Genomic DNA, 22,279 nt, shown 5'->3' on the forward strand with positions numbered 1-22,279 from the left:
ATGGATTTAAATGTGAATCGTTTGATCAATTTCCCACCTGCCCCTGAGAAATCAGTAACTGTTTATTAGGGCTTAGTATTAAACCATTGATTCATGGAAACTCATACATATCCTAGAACTTTCAAGTATTTAAAAATATAATAGAACTGCTAAGAAAACCTTTCAAAAAAAATTTGTAACACCTAACAATCATTTTTTGAAATCTTCAGAAAAATTAATGAATGGTATAATTAAATTTGTTAGTTTTCTAAATTATATTCAGTGTTCTCACATTACCCAGCTTAGTGTCTAATACATGGATGATGCTCAATAAATACTCTGAATAAACACTAGAGCCAATAACCTAATGCAAAATGCTCAATCTTGACAAACTTGTTTCAAGGATAACTGCACGACATGGTAAGGAATTGCAAAAATTTTGAAACACTGATTCTTTAAAAATAATCTTTTAAGTTAACTTTCAAGAAGTATAAGTAATTCTACATTTTTCTTTTGAAAAGATAACAGACAAAAACCAAAAATCTACTTGCCTAAATTGTTTGTATGAGCTTTGGGAATATATTGATAGTTACAGACAATTCAGTGAAACTTAGAGGCAACCACACAATCACGAGTATCTGTAAGTATTCAGTTTTCAAACTGAACAGGGCTACAACCCGTCAGACACCCAGAAAGAATAAGGAGAAATCCCTTGTTTATTATTAAAAACTCATATAGGATGTTTTATTTATAGATACACAGTTAACTATGTACAAAATAAAAAAAAGGAAAACCAATCTACTAAAATATATTAACTCTAAGAAAATCAGATCTTATTCCTGTTTCTCCATACTAGGCATAATTATTTTCAAAGCTATACAATACGAAGTTTATCAGTCTTATCTGTTTGCCATAACATCATTATGAATTTTCTCTTTTAAAAATGGCAATAACAAGTGACTTATGTTCTAATAAAATTTGGATCACAGCTAGCAAATGAAAGACTATGAGACTCAATCACTTTTAATCATTAAGTTTGTGTTAGTCTTTATTAAAAACAAAAAATAACTAAAATTTCAGACAGCGATGTACATAATATATATAAGAATATACCCAAAAAAGTAAATTTCTACCACCCTCGCACAGCAGAAATTTCAATGGGTTATTCTATACCAAATCCAAGTGTTTACATCCAAGATGTCACAGAGGTAACTTCCTTTTGTACCTAAAGTAAAAATAAATCCATTTAATAGAAGACAAGAAGACACAGGTTCATTTGTAAATTGCCTAACAGCTCTAGTGTATTAAAATTCTAACCTAAGACATATATATTGTAAACCAAAATAAATTGGCTGACATATGGAGTAAGTAATATCTATGTTCTAGATATGAGAAAAAAGGCAACGTTTAATGACAGCTCTGTTATGAAGTCTCAAACAGAGCTAAAGGTTTCCTGTTGTTGATTCCCATGAAAATTAAAGATACAAAGTCTGTAACTGCCACTCTGTTTTAATATGCACTTAATATCACAATAACTTGAAAGTTTTTATTTTTTTTTTTGAGATGGAGTCTCACTCTGTCACCCAGGCTGGAGTCTAATGGCACGATCTCGGCTCACTGCAACCTCCTCCTCCCAGGTTCAAGCGATTCTCCTGTGTCAGCCTCCCAAGTAGGTGGGATTACAGGCACTTGCCACCAAACCGAGATAACTTTTTCTATTTTTAGTAGAGACGGGGTTTCACCGTGTTAGCTAGGATAGTCTTGATCCCCTGACCTCGTGATCCCCCCGCCCTGGCCTCCCAAGGTGCTGGGATTAACAGGCGTGAGCCACCGTGCCCAGTCAACTTGAAAGTTTATAATAAGTGAATAGCCCAAATCTGGTTTCCTCTACTCTACAAAAGTCACACTTCATTTCAATACCACAGCACTGAACAACAGTTGTTTCACCCAACCAAAAGGATTAGTCAAAAAATAAGACAGAAAATAATGACTTAAACCTTTGCTCAAAACTCAAAATCCTCAAGATTCAACATAGTAATAATATGACCATGCTCTAATTTTAGTTCATCTTGTGCTTGGGTTTATATAAAACTTGCTTCAAAAACACTCTAGTTTCTGACTTACACAGCATACAATGGTGCAGATGATAACACTGAGCTTGGCCTATTCTAGTGCTAGGACTTACACTCACTTCTTCCCCTGGAAAGACTATATAGGGTCCCTATCTGCTTGTAATTAAAAAGGGATGAAGTCAAAGCAGAAGCTATTCAATAGCTGTCCCCCAGAATTGTTTGGGCATGTTTAATAAAGAAAATACAAAAGGCAATTTGCTGAGGTTAATTTTTTAAAGAACCACAGAGAACAGAGACAAGGGTTTTCTTACATTTATGTCCCTAATTAAAATAAATGTCAGCATACCATTAAGAAAATAATGAATAAAATTACTGCTTTTCAGTTACCTTATTGAGCTCTGGAAACAGTTCCTGTATCACAATGTCCAATAAAACATAAGTCAGCTAAAGCACCAAAAAATAATAATAATAAATGTTAAGGCACTAAACACAAAAACCATAAAAATGATACACACAAAATTAAAGATTGTGGTTACCTCTAAGTGGGAAGGCAGGGAATGGGACTGATAATATAAAACAAGCACAAAAGTAGCCTCAGTAGTATCAATAATGTTCTATTCTCAAAATAGGTAATAAGTACACATGTGTTTGCATGAGGACACTTCATTATGCCTCATTAATTCATTTTTATGTTAAATATTTGAATTTTTAGAAAAACAAGAACACAAAATCACAACTGTATTGAGATCTCAACAGAATATATAAAGCTTATACATAGTTTACATAAACCATAAACATAAAAATGTTAACTGGTTATTCTATGTGACTTGAATAATGGAATTATCCATTTTTAATTTTTTACTGTATTTCATGAATTTTCTATTCCAAATTTTCTACAATTACTATATATTAATTTTAAATCAAAATAATTCATCTTATTTAGAAAAAACTGAAACAAAAAGAGTAACTCAAATAAAACTTTTTTTCTATCTGAATGTTTAAAATTATATTGCCTTGGTTTAGTATAGTGTCATTTACACAACTAATGAGTTACCAGACACCTTACTACGTCGTTCACCAAACCTAGCCAGCATGAGTTTACGAGCTTTAATGAGCTTTACCTGCTTGTTGAGTACTGGTTGCTGTAAGCCATCAAACAGAAGTCTGATGCTTTCATACTTGGTTTCTTCACCAATACACTTGACTAACAGATCTAAACAAAAAGGCCAAATGTGAAATAATTTTATATTATAAAGTGACTCACCATTAACTGGATCATAAAGCAAAATCACCACCCTGTTTCCCAGATACTAGGCAAAAACTGCAAATCAATACTCCCCAAACCAGTGTTTCTATAAGAGGCTCCTGGATAAGAGGTTTCTATGGTCAAGTTGACAAATGCAGTATCATGTATCCCATTTTTGGAGATTCACAATGCACAAGGCATAATGCAAACTCTGAGAAATGCTGCAGTAAAAAAAAAAAAAAAAAAAATCTGCTAGTTGGAAAATAATACTTATTGTATTACCCCACTAAGGGAAAACAAAACAAATTAAACCCTAAAATGATGTTTGCACATCTGTACATACATGTATAGAAATGCATGGAAAAATGTAAGGATTAACACCCAATGTAGGATAAGCCGACTTCTACCCAGTGGGCAGAAGATAGCTTCTATTTTTTATTCTATATATTTTCATAGTGCTCTTAATATCAGAAAAAAAAAGTTTAATTTTTAAGGCAGACTTTTCTCAGTGAATAAGAACACCTAATTTCTGGACTTTTGCATAAGTTACTATTAACCATCTTACAAACCAATCATTTTGGGAAATATAACAAATATTTAAACACTTATTTAGGGTCCAACGAGTTCGGATTTGTGTCTGGCTGCATAGATGTCATGTACCACTGATATCAATTCTGTTACCAAGAAAAGTCAATCCTTATTAAGATCTCCACTGAATGCTTCCCTAAGCAGAAAAAAAAGAAGTTATTCTTATATAAACAAGGTACTCAAATATTTATCCTTTTTCCCCTATCATAACTAAACTCCTAGTGTTGGTCATAAAAAATTCTAATGCTAGGAGACAAGGCCAAATTTAATTTACAATAGGCATAGTACATCCTTGGTATTTTCAAGATATGTGGCCCAATACAAATCTTTGTTAATCCTCAAACTCACCAATACTACATGGAATTTCCTAATTAATATGCATGAAACTAATGAACAAATATACGTAATTCTTTCACATCCTTCAGGTGTCACTAAGTAAGAGATGAGGAGCAGAGGATAACACAAAGGAATGGTAAGCTTGCTCAAGAGCTAAGTTACTCTCCCAAACGGGAGTCTTAAAGTGAATGTGGTTTGAATTTGTGCCTCAGCAAAATAACAAATTACTATATTCTCTGGCTCTCCATATTGTTTCTGAGTATCAAAGCTGAGACTGTTGAAAGTATGAATGCTAAGGGTCATTATATCACAAAACAGGTAAAAAAAAATTATTTCATCATTTGCCTACAGAAAATTTACTCAAAAACAGCTTATGTTCAGTTTTATATTCAGAGCAGATATTTAAGTTAATTATTTTCACAAGGAAGAGCAGAACTATTCTAAGGCTAGTTCCTCAATATTAAGAATTCTCTAAGGGTCTGTCCTAAGACCTCCTCTTTTTAAAATAAACTTTATTTTTTAAAGTAGTTTTGTGTTCACAATGAAACTGAGCAGAAGGAAGAGATTTCGCATATGTTCCCTGTCTTGTCTCCCCCACTATCAACATCCCCAACAAGAGTGTACATTTGTTACAACTGATAACACACATTGGTACATCATTATTACCCAGAGTCCATAATTTACATTGGAGTTCGTTCTTGGTGTTGTACATTCTGTGGGTCTGGACAAATAGATGATGATATGTAACTATCATTATAGAGTAGTTTCACTGCCCCAAAAAATCCTCTCTGCTCTGCCTATTCATCCCTCCCTCCCCTCCAATCCACTGTCTTCTTAGTTTTGCCTTTTCCAAAACATCAGATAGTTGAAAATATACAGTATGCAGTCTTTTCAGATTGGCTTCCTTCTCTTAGTAAGATGAATTTCAGGCTCCTCCATGACTTTTCATGATGTGACAGCTCATTCCTTTATAGCACTGAATAATATCCCATTGTCTAGAAGTATGAGTTTATTTATCCATTCACCTAAATAAAGAACACCTTGGTTGCTTCCAAGTTTTGGCAATTCTGAAGTTGCTATAAACATTCATGTGCAGGTTTCTGGGTGGACATGTTTTCAACTGCTTTGGGTAAATATCAAGAAACATAATTGCCAGATCTCATGGTAAGAGTGTGCTTACTTTTGTAAGAAACTGCTCACCTGTCTTCCAAAGTGGCTATACCATTTTGCATGCCCACCAGCAATGAATGAGAATTCCACATGTTCACCAGCAAATGGTGGTGTTGGTGTTCTGGATCTGGGCCATTCTAACAGGTGTGTGGTGGTATCTCATTGTTTTAAATGTGCATTTCCTTGATGACATATGATGTAGAACATCTTTTCATATGCTTATGTGTAATATTCTTTGGTAAGGTGTCAAGATATTTGGCCAATTTTAAAATCAGGTTGTTTGTGTTCTTACTGTTGAGTTTCAGGATTTCTTTGTACATTTTTGGTAACAGTCCTTTATCTGATACGTCTTTTGCAAATATTTTCTCCCAGTCTGTGGCTTCTCTTTTCATTCTTTATAGTGTCTTTCACAAAGCAAAATTTTTAATTTTAATGAAGTAAAGATTATCAATTATTTCTTCTATGGTTCATGCCTTTGGTGTTGCAACTAAGAAGTCATTGCCAAACAGAAGGTCATCTACATTTTCTCCCATGTTATCCTCTAAGTTTTACAGTTTTGCTGTAAACTGTTCCTTTGCTAATAAGAACAGTTGCTGTAAGTCTGTTCTTTTGCTAATATCACACTTTCTTGATTACTGTAGCTTTATAGTATGCCTTGAAGAAAGGTAGTGTCAATCCTGTGACTTTGTTGTTCTCAATCAATATTGAGTTGGCTATTCTGGGTCTTTTTGCCTCTCCATATAAACTTTAAAATGTTTGTCAATACCCACAAAACAACTTACTGGGATTTGGATTGGGACTGCATTGAATCTATAGACGAAGTTCAGAAGAACGGACATCTTGAAAACAGAGTATTTCTATCCACATAAAATCTCTCTCCATTTGGTTAGGTCTTTGATTTCTTTAATTAAAGTTTTACAATTTTTCTCATATAAATCTTGTGCATGTTTTGTTAGATTACTACCCAAGTATTCCACTTTTGGGGGTGCTAATGCAAATGGTATTTTTTTTAATTTCAAATACCACTTGCTCACTGATGATATACACGAAAAGTAACTGAATTTTGTGTATTAACCTTATATCCTACAACCCTGCTAAAATTGCTTATTATTTCCAGGAGCGTTTTTGTCAATTTTTGGATATTCTACATAGACAATCATGTCATCTGTGAACAAAGACAGTTTTATTTCTTTCTTCCCAATCAGTATGCTCTTTATTTCCTTTTCTTGTCTTACTGCACTAACTAGGACTTCGAGTACAATGTTGAAAGCAGTAGTGAGAGAGCATGCCTTGTTCCTCATCTTAGTGGGATAGCTTTTAAGTTTTTCATCAAGTGTGATGTTAGCTATAGGTGTTTTTGTAGATATTCTTTATCAAGTTGAGGATGTTCCCCTCTCTTCCTAGTTTGCTGAGATCATAAGTGGGTGTTAGATTTTGTCAAATCCTTTTTCTGCATCTACTGCTATGATCATGATTTTTCTTCTTTAGCCTGCTGATGTGATGATGGACTACCTTAATTGACTTTTGAATGAATGCTGAACCAGCCTTGAATCCCTGGGATAAATCCCACTTAGTGTATAATTCTAACATCCCTGCCATATCTGACTCTGGTTCTGATACTTGCTCTTTCTCGTCAAACTGTTTTTTCTTGCCTTTAATATGTCTTGTAATTTTTTTCTTGATAACTGGACATGACGCACAAGTTAAGAGGAACTGCTGCAAACAGGCCTTTAGTAATGTGGTGATAAAATATGGAGGGAGAGGATGGGTTCTATAGTCCTAGGAGGGGGTCTCAATCTTTTAGCGAGCTTGTACCACTGAACTGTGAACTTCACACATGCTTCTCAGGCCCCCCTGACCCCCTTGCATAGGACAAGATGGCTAGAGTGTATTGGAGTTGGGTATTTCCCTTCTTCCATGTGGAAGGCCAGGGCTGGCTAGAGTTGGTTCTTTCCCTTCCATCAGGTCAGTCAGGCTCTGATCACTTTCTACTGAGGGTAGGGCCTTGTCAAGAACAGAATGCCCTGACTGATGTATTTCAAAATGGTTCCCTTCTGGCCCCCTTGCCAGAAGCACATGGGGATTTTTCTCCAATATTCACTGTGCGATCTTGGTCAAGGCCCTGGAGGTAAAACTCACAAAAAAAGTGTGGATGGGCTGGGCACGGTGGCTCACGCCTGTAACCCCAGCACTTTTGAAGGCCGAGGCGGGTGGATCACCTGAGGTCAGGAGTTCGAGACCAGCCTGACCAACAAGGGGAAACCCCATCTCCACTAAAAATACAAAAATTAGCCAGGCGTGGTGGTGCAGGACTGTAGTCCCAGCTACTCGGGAGGCTGAGACAGTAGAACTGCTTGAACCCAGGAGGTGGAGGTTGCAGTGAGCAGAGATCGTGTCATTTCACTCCAGCCTTGGTGACACAGTGGAGCTCTGGCTCAAAAAAAAAAAAAGAAATGTAGATGGGTAACCCCATGACTTGGTTCCCCTGGAGTTTTTAATCTCTTAAAAAGAGATTTAAAAGGCTGTAGCAATTTGTCAGTTATAGTTCAGGTTTCCCTAGCTCAGCACTGGCTTCTCCAAGGGTTTTGAGTTCACGGGTTTCTGCTGCAGCTAGCTATGATTCTCTCCAACCTGGGGGGCAGTGGCTTGCCGTATGACCTCACTCTCTGGTGAATCTAAGAGTTGTTTAGATTTTTAATTCATTCAGGTTTTTGCTTGCTACTAGGATGGACTGATGATGGCCAGGTTCTTATGTGCCAGACCAGAAACTGGAAGTCACCCTTTTCTCTTCTTACTCCATACTTTCTCCCTATGCTTTAGTATCTACTCACACATGGCTCCCATATCTCTACTAATCTATCCTATACCACCTTTTCTCCAACTTTTGAACCTCGGTGTCTAAGTGTTTAACAGACACTTCCTCCTGAGTAATTTATAGGCACTTCTCATTCAAAATGTTCTAAACTAAGAATCACCTGCTTTGATCCCTTGACATTTCTTCCTTGTTATTTCCCATCACAGTTAAGAGGTTACTACCACTCATTTCCTTAGTGGCCCAAACCTACCAACTTTACAGAAGAGGTGACCATCCTCCTCCTTTGTGATACCTCTGTAACTTGAAAATGCCTCTATTATCACATGTATGTTTTGTCTGTATGCCTGTCTTCCTGCTAGACTGACCTACTCAAGTGCATTTTTTATATGCCTTGCATTTTGCATAGTGCCTGGAATATGGAAGGTGCTCAATAAATTTGGAATGAATGAATTCTGATCTTTTATCATACACACTAGTGAGCTATTCTTATGGTGTTGTGGACACAGGCCTTCAATTGTCCCACATGTCACTTTGACCAGTCTGACTATAAGTTATTTTTGAATGAATCTGGCTATTATGTGAGTAGAAACAGCCTTGCCTTAAAGTCCTAATATCTTAGTCTTAGTGCTAACATCTGAAAGAATTATTTAACTAGTGTGTTAATTTTAACTGATCTTTGCAACTATTTGTAAAATGAAAACTCACAGTAAAAATTAGCTTCAATAATTACTATACATTGTGACCTCAACGGACTGCTAATCTATATGAAATTAAGTTACTTCTTAAATATTACACCTGGAATGTAATTCATCATTTCTTCAAAAGTCTGTTTTGCTCCTTTTTGCTTATCTTGGAGAGAGCGAGGTTCAGTGTTTTCACAGAATATAGCATCTAAAAAAGAGTAAAAAGAAATATTTCTGGAATTTTCATCTATTTATACACAAAGGATTTCCTCATAGTAGAAATACTAATAAACCAAAGCAAAACAAGATTTCTTCCTCTTTAGATTCAATTAAAATCACAGAGTACACAAAATATGAAACAAACACATTAGAAAATACAAACCTCTGAGAAGTGTTATGAGTGAGACCAAACGGTGCTCCTGAAATAGCTGTTCTAGTTTACACTGAAGATAGTAATCAGTATACATTTCCAGGGTGTTTTTAAAGAGGATTCGAGTTCCCATTAAGAGATGATGAAGCCAGTCAGGAACCTGGAAAACTACCCGTCCTGAGAAAGGATCAAATGGGATACCTCATTGTTCCAGATGAATTGGTATTTTTGAAATTTGCCAATGTAGAAAACACAAATGACCATGGTCAATATTTTATTTGTAAACACTAGCAACTTTAATATGATCAAGGCCAATCGTATTGAATTATTATAAAAGGTATCTTCAATTAAAAAGACAGTTATGATGGGGCAATACGCAAGATCATTATTTGCATCACAGAAGAAGTAAGATGAATGAAAAACAAGTCTTAAACCACTTAGATCTTACCTACATACATCAGGTAATCATAGACTCCTTCTACAGTCATCACCTCCATAAAATAATTCTGATTTTGCTTTCTCTCTGTATTTTCAGCACGGTTTGCATTATTTTTAAACAGATCATTGAAAAGCTAAAATAAAAGTTGGAATAATAAAGAGATATATAGTTTATTACATCTGCTGACGATAATCAATAAGGATTAAGTGTCACACAGCAAAGGCATTTAAACTTTTTCCAATCAAAACAGAATATTAGATAGGTTAATATATGCTTCTAAAATTCCCCATTTATGCCCCGAATTGCAATAAAAAATACATGTTCCCCGAAAATATTACATAAAAACTAAAATATTCATTTTAGTTACAGTAGATAATTCATTATCCATTAAAGACCCCTTTGTTTTTACATACCACAAAAGCAAAGTAACATAAAAAGATGTACAAATATATTATTGATAGCTAACTTTAAAACTAACATGATTTAGGCCAGGCGCAGTGGCTCACGCCTGTAATCTCAGCACTTTGGAAGACGGAGGCAGGCAGATCACCTGAGCTCGCAAGTTTGAAATCGGCTTGTCCAACATGGTGAAACCCCATCTCTACTAAAAATACAAAAAAATTAGCCAGGTGTAGTGATGCGTGCCTGTAGTCCCAGCTACTTGGAAGACTGAGGCAGGAGAATACTTTGAACCTGGGAGGCAGAGGTAACAGTGAGCCGAAATCGTGCCACTGCACTCCAGCCTGGGTGACAGAGCAAGACCGTCAAAAAAAAAAAACCAAAAAACACTAACATGATTTAAAGATTATAAATCACTATAACTAGAGGTAAAAATCCAGCATTAGGTGAAATTTATTTGGACAATATTCAAAGCTCACAAAGGCCTAATCAATGTTGGGGGGGGGAACTAAAACAAGATATTAAGAATTAATGGTTGCAGTGAGCCAGAGATTGCACCACTGCACTCCAGCCTGGGTGACAGAGTGAGACTCTGTGAAAAGGGAGAAAGAGGGGAGGGGAGAGGGAAGAGAAGTAAGGAGACTGTGGAGGAAAGTGTATTCGATTTTACCTGAAGATGAATTTTTTAAAAGCCTCCTAGAAAAGTATCCTGAGAACAAAGATCATATATTCTATTGGCTCTTATGTCAGATATTATTAACACAGACGCATAAACTTAAAACATTTTTCCCCAACCCAAAAAATAGGAAAAGGGCTCTCCCTTCTGATATACTATTCCCTCTACTCTTTTAAATTTTCAGTGTAATTTTTTTTTCACTAAAAAACAGTGATATTATATAGTAAGTCTGGAAAACAGGGGAAAAACAACTCAATTTTGTTTTCCCTCTGTATTTTCAGCACGATTTGCATTATTTTTAAGCAGAAATCTAAAATAAAAGTTGAAATAATAAAGAGATATACAGTTTATTACATCTGTTGACAGTAATCACTAAGGCTAAATAAAGTGACACAGAGCAAAGGGGCATTTAAACTTTTAAATTAAAACTCAACCACCTAATAGCATTACTATTAAACTTTTGTATATTAACTTGTACTCTCTCTATACATAGCTACAAATCAATGAGGTTCAAAAAATATCACATCCTACTTTTTCATTTAGCACCATATCAAATATCTTTATGTTGCTTTATAGTTTTCATAAGCACAATTTCATCTGCTGCAAAACACTCCTTGAATAGATGTTCCTTAAAATAATCATTCCTACAATGTTAGAATTTCATGTTGTTTCCAATTTTTCACTTATGTAAACAATATTTTAATAAACACCTTTACATGTTATAAGCTCTTCTCTTATTTTTCTCCCTGACAAATTCCTAGCATTCCTAGCATGAGTTCAATAGGTTATATTTTGTAACCTTCATGACTCATGAAGTAATAAACCTGAAGAATTTTGTAATTGTTAAAGAAATTAAATTGGTTATAAAAAATCTTCCTACAAACAAAACTGGAGGCCTAGATGACTTTACCAACTCTATCAAATATTTATAAAAAGTCTACCAAAAATAAAAAATGCTAATAAAACTTTGATACCAAAACCTAACAAGGACAGAATGAGAAAGAAAAATTATAGGCTATATTCTATCCATAAACATGAATGTAAACTTCCTTAATCTTTTTTTATTTTTGGAGACAGAGTCTTGCTCTGTCCGCCAGGCTGAAGTGCAGTGGCGCGATCTCAGCTCACTGCAACCTCCACCTCCCAGGTTCAAGCGACTCTCCTGCCTCGGCCTCCCGAGTAGCTAGGATTACAGGCACCCACCACCACGCTTGACTAATTTTTGTATTTTCAGTAGAGGCAGGGTTTCACCAAGGTGGCCAGGCTGGTCTCAAACTCCTGACCTCAAGTGATCCATCCACCTTGGCCTCCCGAAGTGCTGGGATTACAGATGTGAGCCACTGCACCTGGCAACTTCCTTAATCTTATAAAGGTTATCTATTAATACAAAAAGAGCTACACTACACTATTCGATGGTGAAATAATTAAACAATTTCCTTTCTATATAGCAGTCCTAGTCAGGAATAAAACAAAACTGCAATCATTTGCAACAATTGTGTCAATATAAAAGAATTACCAGATATTACTAAAACTAATGTTAAGTCTAGCAAGACGACTAAATAAAAATTTTCTATCTATATATACAAGTTATAAAATGAAAACATTAATAATATTAAAGATACTATTCAGAGTATTAACAAAAATAAAAGATAGAGGTCCTCTGAGCTTCCATAGCTCCCCATGCTGGGCACTACACCTTGGCACTAAACAGCTTCTTGAGGACAAGGAATGTATCCTTATATTCCCAGTGCCTAGCACTCAATCGTAGGCATGTAATAAAATGTTTGTTTAATGAATGGATAAAATACTTTATAAGCCATGAAAGTTAGGTAATGCCATCCAATAAACATAAACACAGTATAGCAATTAATTTCTTATTATTGAAAGTTGGTGACATATAACCTAAGAAAACCACTTTTAAAAATCCCCCAAATACAAAAGTGGCATCAGTCTGCAAATATAGTATCCAGAGAAACATTTACCACATTAAAGCAAAGAACCAAGTAATTACACACAATACGCTCTGTATACCGTTCAACTGATTTCCACATAAAGGAAATGTATAGCTCAATCCATTTCATTAACAAAGTATTCATTCTCTCGACAATGAAAAAGTAATCTCAAGTAGGGCAACTTAAAACTTAATAGTTCTTTAATGCAATGTGCAGTACCTTCTTGTTGTTTTCTGAAGTAGGGCTGAGAATGGTCAGTTCTGGTCTACTTGGTTTAGGCTTTGGAGACTCACAAGAATTAATGAAATTCATGATAAAAGGTTCCAAATGCTGACCTTTCTGTGGTGATAGATTATTGTAAGAAAATAAAAAATAAAGGTAATTTTTAGTACATAATCCAGCAAAATTTATCAATATTTAAATATGTTTATGATTATCATGTTATAGAACACACATAAATCAGTTACTCACCTCTTTCATTAGTTTTCCAGGAACAGATTTTATAATTTTCCCTGCAATTAAAAGTAAAACATTATTTTAGGAAGGCATAAAACTCTTCATAATTGCTCACATGAATACTTAACCAGGTAATTTTAAATATGAAATAGCCAAGTTAAAACTGTAAAAAGTATTTATGATTGACCATTTCACACTCCATGGAAATTTTCAATAAATATGGTATTCTGAAATATTTATAGATACAATATTTGGGATTTACTTTTAAAAAATCCAGTGAGGTAAGTGGTGGGAGAAGGGATGGAACAAGCCAAGGGTTGATAACAACGTTGAGTAAGAAGTTTATTACATAATTTTGTCTACTTTTGTGAAAATTGCTATAAGAAATATTTTCAAAGGATTTTCAGTAACAGTGAATATATAATGGTATCTAAAGATATGCAAAGGCCAGTCAAAAAAAAGTTTTAAGAACTGCCTCAATATTTAAAACTATTTCAGTAGTTTATATTCTGAATTTTAGATTAAGAATTTCTATTCTAAATCCTATGTTTGCCAAAATTACTTCTTGATCTCCAGCTTCCCTTAATTTGAAACATCAAACATCTTGAGATTTTCTCCAGCATTTAGAAATGACTTAAAAATCAATCAAAATTGATAAATACAACTTAAACTGCTTTCTGAACAAATCAGAAAAAAAGTAGATTTATGGCAATAGAAGGGGACATCAATAATAAAGAATAAAAATACTGTTTTGTGACAGGCAAACCACCCAACCTTCCCACTTGGCTATTTCTGGTATTTCTGGTTCTCATAACACCCCCTCCTTAGAATGTTCCCAAGTTCTTTAAATTATATGGTTTCATCCTATGCTTTTCTGTCTTCTGTGTGTTCTTACTGAGCCAAATTATTTGCTCAATCTGATTTCAAATAAAATTCAAATCTCTAATCCCTGCCTGTCTCCTGGACTCTCCTGCTTTATAAAACTTCAACTGGATTCTATAAACTCAGTAAGTTCAAAACTGCTCTTAATGTATCCCCTATTCCAACAAGTAACAGCATTCATCCAGTTATTTAAATAGAAACTTGGATCATCCTTGATCATTTCTTCTTCAATCAAACCTAGTCAGTAACCAGGAATACCCAATCTCCTAAATGCCATATATAACCAAATATCTTGTCCTCACTTTTTTCCCCCAATAAAAAGATACACAAACACTAAATATTTTGACTCAAATAAATGTATTGATTTGGGTGGGGGTGTGGGTATAGACAGAAGTCAAATGTCTACTTGCATTATTTAACTCACTGATTTAGTTCCATATACATTACTTCAGATTACATCATATAAAATATATTTAGAGGCTAGTCAGGGTGGCTCCACGCCTGTAAGCCCAGCAATTTGGGAACCTAAGGTAGGAAGATCAATTGAGGAGTTCAAGACCAGCTTGGGCAACAAAGCGAGATCCCCATCTCTACAGATATTTAAAAATTAGCCAGGTGTGCTGGTGTGTACCTGTAGTCTTAGCTACTTTGGGAGGCTGAGGCAGGAAGGATCACTTGAGCCCAGGATTTGAGGCTGCAGTGAACTATGATTGTGTCGGCTGGGCGCGGTGGCTCACGCCTGTAATCCCAGCACTTTGGGAGGCCGAGGCGGGCAGATCACGAGGTCAGGAGTTCGAGACCAGCCTGACCAACATGGTGAAACCCCGTCTCTTCTAAAAATACAAAAATTAGCTGGACGTGGTGGCGCACGCCTGTTATCCCAGCTACTCAGGAGGCCGAGGCAGGAGAATCGCTTGAACCCGGGAGATGGAGGTTGCAGTGAACTGAGATCGTGCCACTGAACTCCAGCTGGGTGACAGAGTGAGACTTGATTGTGCCACTGCACTCCAGCCTAGGCAATAGTGTGAGACTCTGTCTCTAAAAACCATAATGAATACAAATGAATAAAAAATAAAATATATTTAGAAATATTGCTTTTATACAGTAGTAGTAGTAGTAGTAGTAGTAATAGTAGTAGAGATGTAGTCTCACTCTGTCGCCCAGGCTGGAGTGCAGTGGCATGATCTCGGCTCCCTCCACTTGCCAGTTTCAAGCAATTCTCCTGCCTAGGCCACCCAAGTAGCTGGGATTATAGGTGCACGCCACCACGCCCAGCTAATTTTTGTATTTTTAGTAGAGACAAGGATTCACCATGTTGGCCAGGCTGGTCTTGAACTCCTGACCTCAAGTGATCCACCCACCTCGGCCTCCTAAAATGCTGGGATTACAGGTGTGAGCCACTGCACCTAGTCAATGCTATATTATTTTTTACCTTTTTTTTTTTTTAGATGGAGTTTTGCTCTGTTGCCCAGGCTGGAGTGCAGTGGTGCGATCTCGGCTCACTGTAACCTCCACTTCCCAGGTTCAAGCAATTCTTCTGCCTCAGCCTCTTGAGTAGCTGGGACTACAGGCGCCCACCACCATGCCCAGCTAATTTTTGTGTTTTTAGTAGAGACAGGGTTTCACCATGTTGCTCACACTGGTCTTGAACTTCTAAGTTCAAGTGATCCATCTGCCTCAGCCTCCCAAAGTGCTGGGACTACAGGTGTGAGCCACCACGCCCAACCATTTTTTAACAATTTTATTCAAACTTTTCCAGCTTACACTAGTTTGGTCTGTTTTGATGTTTATGTAAAAAGAATCAGACTGTATATATTCTTTCATGTTTTGTTTCTTTCATTCAACATTTTTAAAAGTTCATCCACATTGTTGCTAGTAGCCTCATGATATGGGTATTCAATGTTATGACTTTACCACAGTTTATCTGTCCATTCAATTGCTGATGAACATTTGTGCTGTTTCTAGTTTGGGCTATACAAAGAATTCTACTATGAACGTTCTTAAACATGGATAGATTCTCCAAAGTATATATCTGAGAGAGGAAGTGCTGGGTCCTTCAGTTTTTATACCAAACAATTTTTCCAAGTAGTTTTTCAATTTATAGTCCTACTAACAGTGTGTAAGAGTTCCTGTTCCTTTACATCTGCACCAATACTTAGCACTTAGTATAATCAGACTTTTAAAAACTTTGGTGAATGCGATGTTTCCCAAACATGATTCTAATTTGAGTTTCCCTATTAATAAAATTAGGCACCTTTCCATGTATTTATTGACCATATATTGATTTCCTCTTTTGTGAAGTGTTTTCTTTTGTTTTTAGAGAAAGGGTCTCACTCTGTCACTCAGGATGGAGCACAGTGGTGTGCTCATAGCTCACTGTAACCTCGAACTTTCTGGGCTCAAGTGATCCTCCCGCCTCAGCTTCTGGAACAACCAGGATTACACATGCACACCACCATACCCAGCTACTTTTTTGTTGTTTTTTTTTGTAGAGACAGAGTCTCACTTACGTTGCCCAGGCTGGTGAAATTATTTTTCTTCTGTCCATTTTTCTACTGTATTGTCTTCTAACTGAATTTGCAATATTTGCAAATATTTTCTCCCATTGTACAGGTTAAATAGTTGCAAAACATACAGGTAAAATATCCATAAATATTTCCTCCCATTCTACAGGTTGTCTCTTCACTCTGCTGCTTGTTTCCTTTGCTGTGTAGAAGCCTTTTATTAGGTTGGTGCAAAAGAGAGATTTTGGCTGTTTAAAAGAAAAAAAGGCAAAAACCACAATTACTTTTGCACCAACCTAACAGTTTAATCTAGCCCCATTTGTCTATTTTTGTTTTGTTGCCTATGCTTTTGAAGTCTTAGCCATAAGATCTTTGCCTAGACTAAAGTCGAGAAGCATCCTCCCCTCATTTTCTTCTAGTAGTTTTATAATTTGGGGTCTTACATTTAAGTCTTTAATCCACTATGAGTTTGATTTTTTTATTATGTGATTGATAATGGTCTAGTTTCATTCTTCTGCATATGGATATCCAGTTTTCCCGGCACTATTTATTGAAACAGGTGTCCATTCCCCCATGTAGGTTCTTGACACCTCTGTCAAATTTAGTTGACTATAAACACATGGATTTATCTCTGCTATTTTCTAATACCTTTACAGGTTTCTATATAGGACTTTAGTCTACTTAAATGTGGCTACTTCGTAGGAGTTCAAATGTATACCCAATGTCCCAGTAGCATTTCTTGAAAAGCTGACTCCTTCCCCATTCTGCAGAGCCATGCTCACAAATCAAGTGTCCACAGACGTATAGATCAGTTTGGGGATCTCTGTTCTGTTCCATGGGTCTACTGATTTAGTGTTATAAGTCAAGACATATGATAGAGCTCTCCAACCTTGTTCTTCTTCTAAAGTGTGTTACCTACTTGGTCCTATGCATGTTTATATAAATTATAGATTCAGCTTCAAGGTATACACACATACACAACCTGTTTGATTTGGATTGGGACTGTATTATAGCTAGAAATCAACTTGGGGATAAATTTACATCTTTACAATATTGCGGTTTCTAAACAATGAATACGATTTCTATTTTCTTGGGTCTTCTTTAATATCTCTCAATAAGTTTACAATTTTCTCTATAATGGTCATGCATACACATACTCTACTAGGTTTATTCCCAGATACTGATTCTAAGTACCTTTAGTATCATCCTTTAAACTGCTGCCAGAGTTGGATTTCTGAAACCTAAATCTGATTAGGTTTCATTGTTTAAAATCTATCAGTGTCTCTTTCCCCCCGCTTAGATGATCAAGTCCAAATTCCTTATCATGACACATTCGGCCATAACTTATCTTTCTAGTCTCACTCTCTTGCATGTACTGTACCTTCAAGATACTCCAAACATTACCAGCTGATTCCCTCTTTCATGCCTCTTGTACATGCCAGTCCCTCCAACTGGAATGATCTCCTTATCTATCTCCTGCCGATTTCTATTAATCTTTCAAGATTAGACAAATGATACCTTCCTAAGAAAGGCTTCCCTGTTTCCCTAAGAAGAACCAGCCGTCCCTTTCTTTCAGCTGGATCTTCAAAGATGGGTAATATGGAAGGGCATTTAAAGTAGAAGAAAAGAGTATAAACAAAGGCATTGGAGCAAAAGAATATAGGGGATTCAATTTTGCTAAAGTATGAAAGGAAGTAGTAAGAAATAATACCGGTAAGTTATATTGGTATCAAAGCACACAGTGATTTTCAGAGGGTTCCATATTAAACAATAAAGATTTCCTAAGTTAACAAAGACAGAAAAACCAAAGGATTTTAGATACGGTCAAACGTGTACTTTAGGAAGATTAACGTGGCTATGTTACATAAGATAAACTGATAGAGAGCAGGAGGAGGATGGGAATCCAGGAGACTAGATAGGAAACTTAGTACAGTTCAAATAAGAGGCAATGAAAACTGAACTAAGGAAACAGTAAAGGGAATGAAGAGGAAGACATGAGTTAGACACCAAATAGGAAAAACGTACAGAATCTGGGAACTAAAAACATGTGTAAGGCAGGGCATGGTGACTCACACCTGTAATCCCAGCACTTTGGGAGGCTGAGGCAGATGGATCACTTGAACTTAGTTCAAGACCAGCGTGAGCAACACGGTGAAACCCCATCTCTACTAAAAATACAAAAATTATCTGGGTGTGGTGGTGCACACCTGTAGTTCTCAGGAAGCTGAGGTGGGAGGAACGCCTGAGCCCAGAAGGCAGAAGTTGCAGTGAGCTGAGATCACGCCACTGCACTCCAGCCTGGGTGACGGAGAGACTCCATCTCCAAAAAAAAAAGATGTGTAGTGAGAGCATGGGAGAGAAAATCTAAGAGGTAATGGTAAAATTTCAAGCATGACTGAAATGACTGTAGTATCATTAACAGAATTACACGTTGGTTCTGAAAAGATGATAGATCAGATGGTGACGTCCAACTGGGTATTAGAAAGGTACAACTAAAGGTCAGACTACATTTAGGCAGGCAGATCACGAGGTCAAGAGATCGAGACCATCCTAGCCAACATGGTGAAACCCGGCTCTACTAAAAACACAAAAACTAGCTGGGCTAGGTGGCATGTGCCTGTAGTCCCAGCTACTAGGGAGGCTGAGGCAGGAGAACTGCTTGAACCCGGGAGGCAGAGGTTGCAGTGAGCCAAGATGGCGCCACTGCACTCCAGCCTGGGCGACAGCGACAGAGCAAGACTCCATCTCAAAAAAGAAAGAAAGAAAGAAAAAAAAAGGAACATTTATATATAGGTAAAGATTAAAATAATAGGTTCTGTGGAGACTGGCAAGAGGAAAACTGAGGACAGAGCTTAGAAAACACCTATATTTATGTGTATAGAGATAAAGGAGGATTGTGTAGGATGGAAATGTAGCGATAGGACTGAAACAGTTAAGAGAATAATATGCAATAATGAATGCCAAAGGCAAAGAATTTCTAAAGGAAAGAATGCTGCAGAGGAGGTCAAGAAGACTGAGGAGTGAGAAGATGTCTCTGTTAACAATGAGATCACTGGCCAGGCATGGTGCTCACTCACGCCTGTAATCTCAGCACTTTGGGAGGCCAAGGCAGATGGATTACCTGAGGTCAGGAGCTCAAGACCAGCCTGGCCAATGTGGTGAAACCCCATCTCTACTAAAACTACAAAAAAATTAGCTGGGTGTCATGGTGGGCACCTGTAATCCCAGCTACTTGGGAGGCTAAGGCAGGAGAATCGCTTGAACCTGGGAGGTGGAGGCTGCAGTGAGCCAAAATCACACCACTGCACTCCAGCCTGGGTGACAGAGCAAGATTCCATCACAGAAAAAAAAAAAAAAAAAAAAAAAAATCCAGTCACTGATAACCAGCAGGTGGAACAGTAATTAAGGAACAGTTTTTAAAACAGAATGGAGGCATGCCAGGGGTTTATGGGATGATTCTTTGGAAAATTTCAGACTACCATTTATTTAATTGAATCCTTTGTTATATTTCTATTTTTTATACATGTACTTATAATGTATGTACTATATTAGTGGTTAGAGAAGATGATCTATCTGGATTTCTGCTGAACTTGTTGCTATTTAGACAACTATAATAAATAATTCATCCAAAAGTGATAGCTGAAATTAAGTGCTCAAGTATTACAACACAAAAACACTTTCTGAAACATAATCTTCAGGAAATACTAACTTCAATCTCTAATAGTAAAAATATAATAAGGTCTTCAGTATCCCAGCAGACTGTGCTTTGACTACAGATTCTATATCTGTCATAATAAAAATTAATATTTTAAAAAATAGACCAAATATAAGCTTTCTCACACATCTTAATTTCCTTTACAATAGTACTAGTAGAAATAAGGCAATCTACTAACTGCAAAATTGTTTTACTAATTATAAAGTTACTTTGAAATTAAAGATCAAGAAACTAAATTATTTTTCTGTTACTAATGAAAAATTCAAAACAAATTAACAATGATATTCAAAGCAGAAATATTTCCACAATCTCATGTGTACATTCCATGCCAGTTTTATAGCCAACAATTAAACTTTTAATAAAATTCATGTACAGAAGTACCATGAAATGAAATTTGCTCAGAATGACAGATTAATTCAAGTTAATTAAAAGCTAGTTTATACAAAGTTTACTTACCTAAATAACTACTACAAGTGAACCAAAAATTAGGTTTTAAGGAATATTTATAATGCTTTGTAATACAAAATGAGGAAGAGCATGATATAACTTAAAGATGTGGAAAAATGCAACTGTCTTAAACTAAGTTAAATGTTAACAGATCTAGTCTTTTTGAGATATTTAATGACAAATTTCAAATACCACAGCTATTCATATACTGTATGATGAAAACACTGATTCACATATGCTAAAAATACCATCTCTACTTTTCTTATATTTAAATTTAACAAAATAAATTTATAAATACATTGACTAATGTAATTTTCTGTGATGACAAATGGCTAGAAGTGACTGCTTAAATAATCAGAACTCAAAATGGACAGATTAAGGTCAGCATCTGACAATTTATCTCTAAATGCAGAAATAAGGGCCCTCGGAGTTTACCATAGGCTATACTATATATTTTTCTAAGTTAATCTGAAAATGCTGATCCTTTTCAGCTTATTATCTTATAATGATTCTTTAAATTGACTTACCAAGATTTACATCTGGTAGTATCTTATCAAGAAATTGTGTTTCCCCACCATTAGGGGAAAGAAAGTCTGCCAGAAGTTGACTATTACTCAGTTCTGGATGCTGCAGAAGTTTCTTGAATGAACAAAAAAAAGGGAAAACACAGTTTAGAAATCTAGAGGAGTAGTCAAAACTGTATTTTAATTTCTTTAAATTTTAAATCCCCAAAAGCTACTTTATATTTAAAATAATAACAAAGCAACTGCATTTTTAGAGGGAAGAATATAGGATAGTAGGTAAGACCTTGGCCTTTATAGTCAGATATGAATGGGTTCGAATTCTGGCTCTTCCACATGCTAGCTAAGTGACACTAGAAAAGTTCCTAAATTGCCCAAGAGTCAGTTTCCTAACTTATAAAATGAGAATAATGACACTACCTATAGTATTGTTATATAAAGCATTTAGCACAGTATCTGACACACAGGAAGTAAAACTAAACATTAGCTACTATTATTCCCAGTTTCTCAACTATAGAAAAAAATGATAGCATGATACAGCTGTCCTGATAAATTTTTAAAAGTCGGCATAAAGGGTTTTGCAGAAAACTAGATGGGGAAATGTGAAATAACTTGAAAAATCTGTTGTCTGTTCTTTCTGCAACACTGTTTTCTAATAAGATAACATGGGCTGGGTGCGGTGGCTCATGCCTGTAATCCCAGCACTTTGGGAAGCTGATACAGTGGATCACCTGAGGTCAGGAGTTCGAGACCAGCCTAGCCAACATGGCAAAACCCCGTCTGTACTAAAAATACAAAAATTAGCCAGGAGTGGCAGTGGGTGCCTGTAATCCCAGCTACTTGGGAGGCCGAGGCTGGAGAATCGGTTGAACTCGGGAGGTGGAGGTTGCAGTGAGCTGAGATCGTGCCGTTGCACTCCGGCCTAGATGACAAGAGCAAAACTCTGTCTCAAAAAATTAAAAAAATTTTAAAAAGACTTTTAAAAGCCAAAATTAACCCAGTCTTAATAGTTTCCTAACTATGAAAGTT

At 36.1% G+C, this 22,279-nt stretch overlaps 1 protein-coding gene across 18 annotated transcripts in view; it reads right to left on the reverse strand.

Annotated features, from left to right (window-relative positions):
- Positions 1-996: 996 nt before the first annotated feature.
- Positions 997-22,279, reverse strand: part of SNX14 (sorting nexin 14) — a 100,103-nt gene continuing 78,820 nt past the window's right edge. For all 18 annotated transcript variants that reach the window (XM_008976448.5, XM_055113935.2, XM_055113933.2 and 15 more), the window contains 9 exons: positions 21,257-21,368; positions 13,197-13,237; positions 12,945-13,064; positions 9,708-9,831; positions 9,272-9,436; positions 9,002-9,097; positions 3,173-3,264; positions 2,439-2,495; positions 997-1,204 (listed from right to left, as the gene is read on the reverse strand). In XM_008976448.5, the coding sequence (XP_008974696.1) occupies positions 1,166-1,204; positions 2,439-2,495; positions 3,173-3,264; positions 9,002-9,097; positions 9,272-9,436; positions 9,708-9,831; positions 12,945-13,064; positions 13,197-13,237; positions 21,257-21,368 (846 nt within the window). In that variant the 3' untranslated portion in view covers positions 997-1,165. The remainder of the gene's footprint in view (positions 1,205-2,438; positions 2,496-3,172; positions 3,265-9,001; positions 9,098-9,271; positions 9,437-9,707; positions 9,832-12,944; positions 13,065-13,196; positions 13,238-21,256; positions 21,369-22,279) is intronic.

The sequence above is a fragment of the Pan paniscus genome, chromosome 5 (genome assembly GCF_029289425.2).
Source record: "Pan paniscus chromosome 5, NHGRI_mPanPan1-v2.0_pri, whole genome shotgun sequence".
Lineage (NCBI taxonomy): Eukaryota > Metazoa > Chordata > Mammalia > Primates > Hominidae > Pan > Pan paniscus.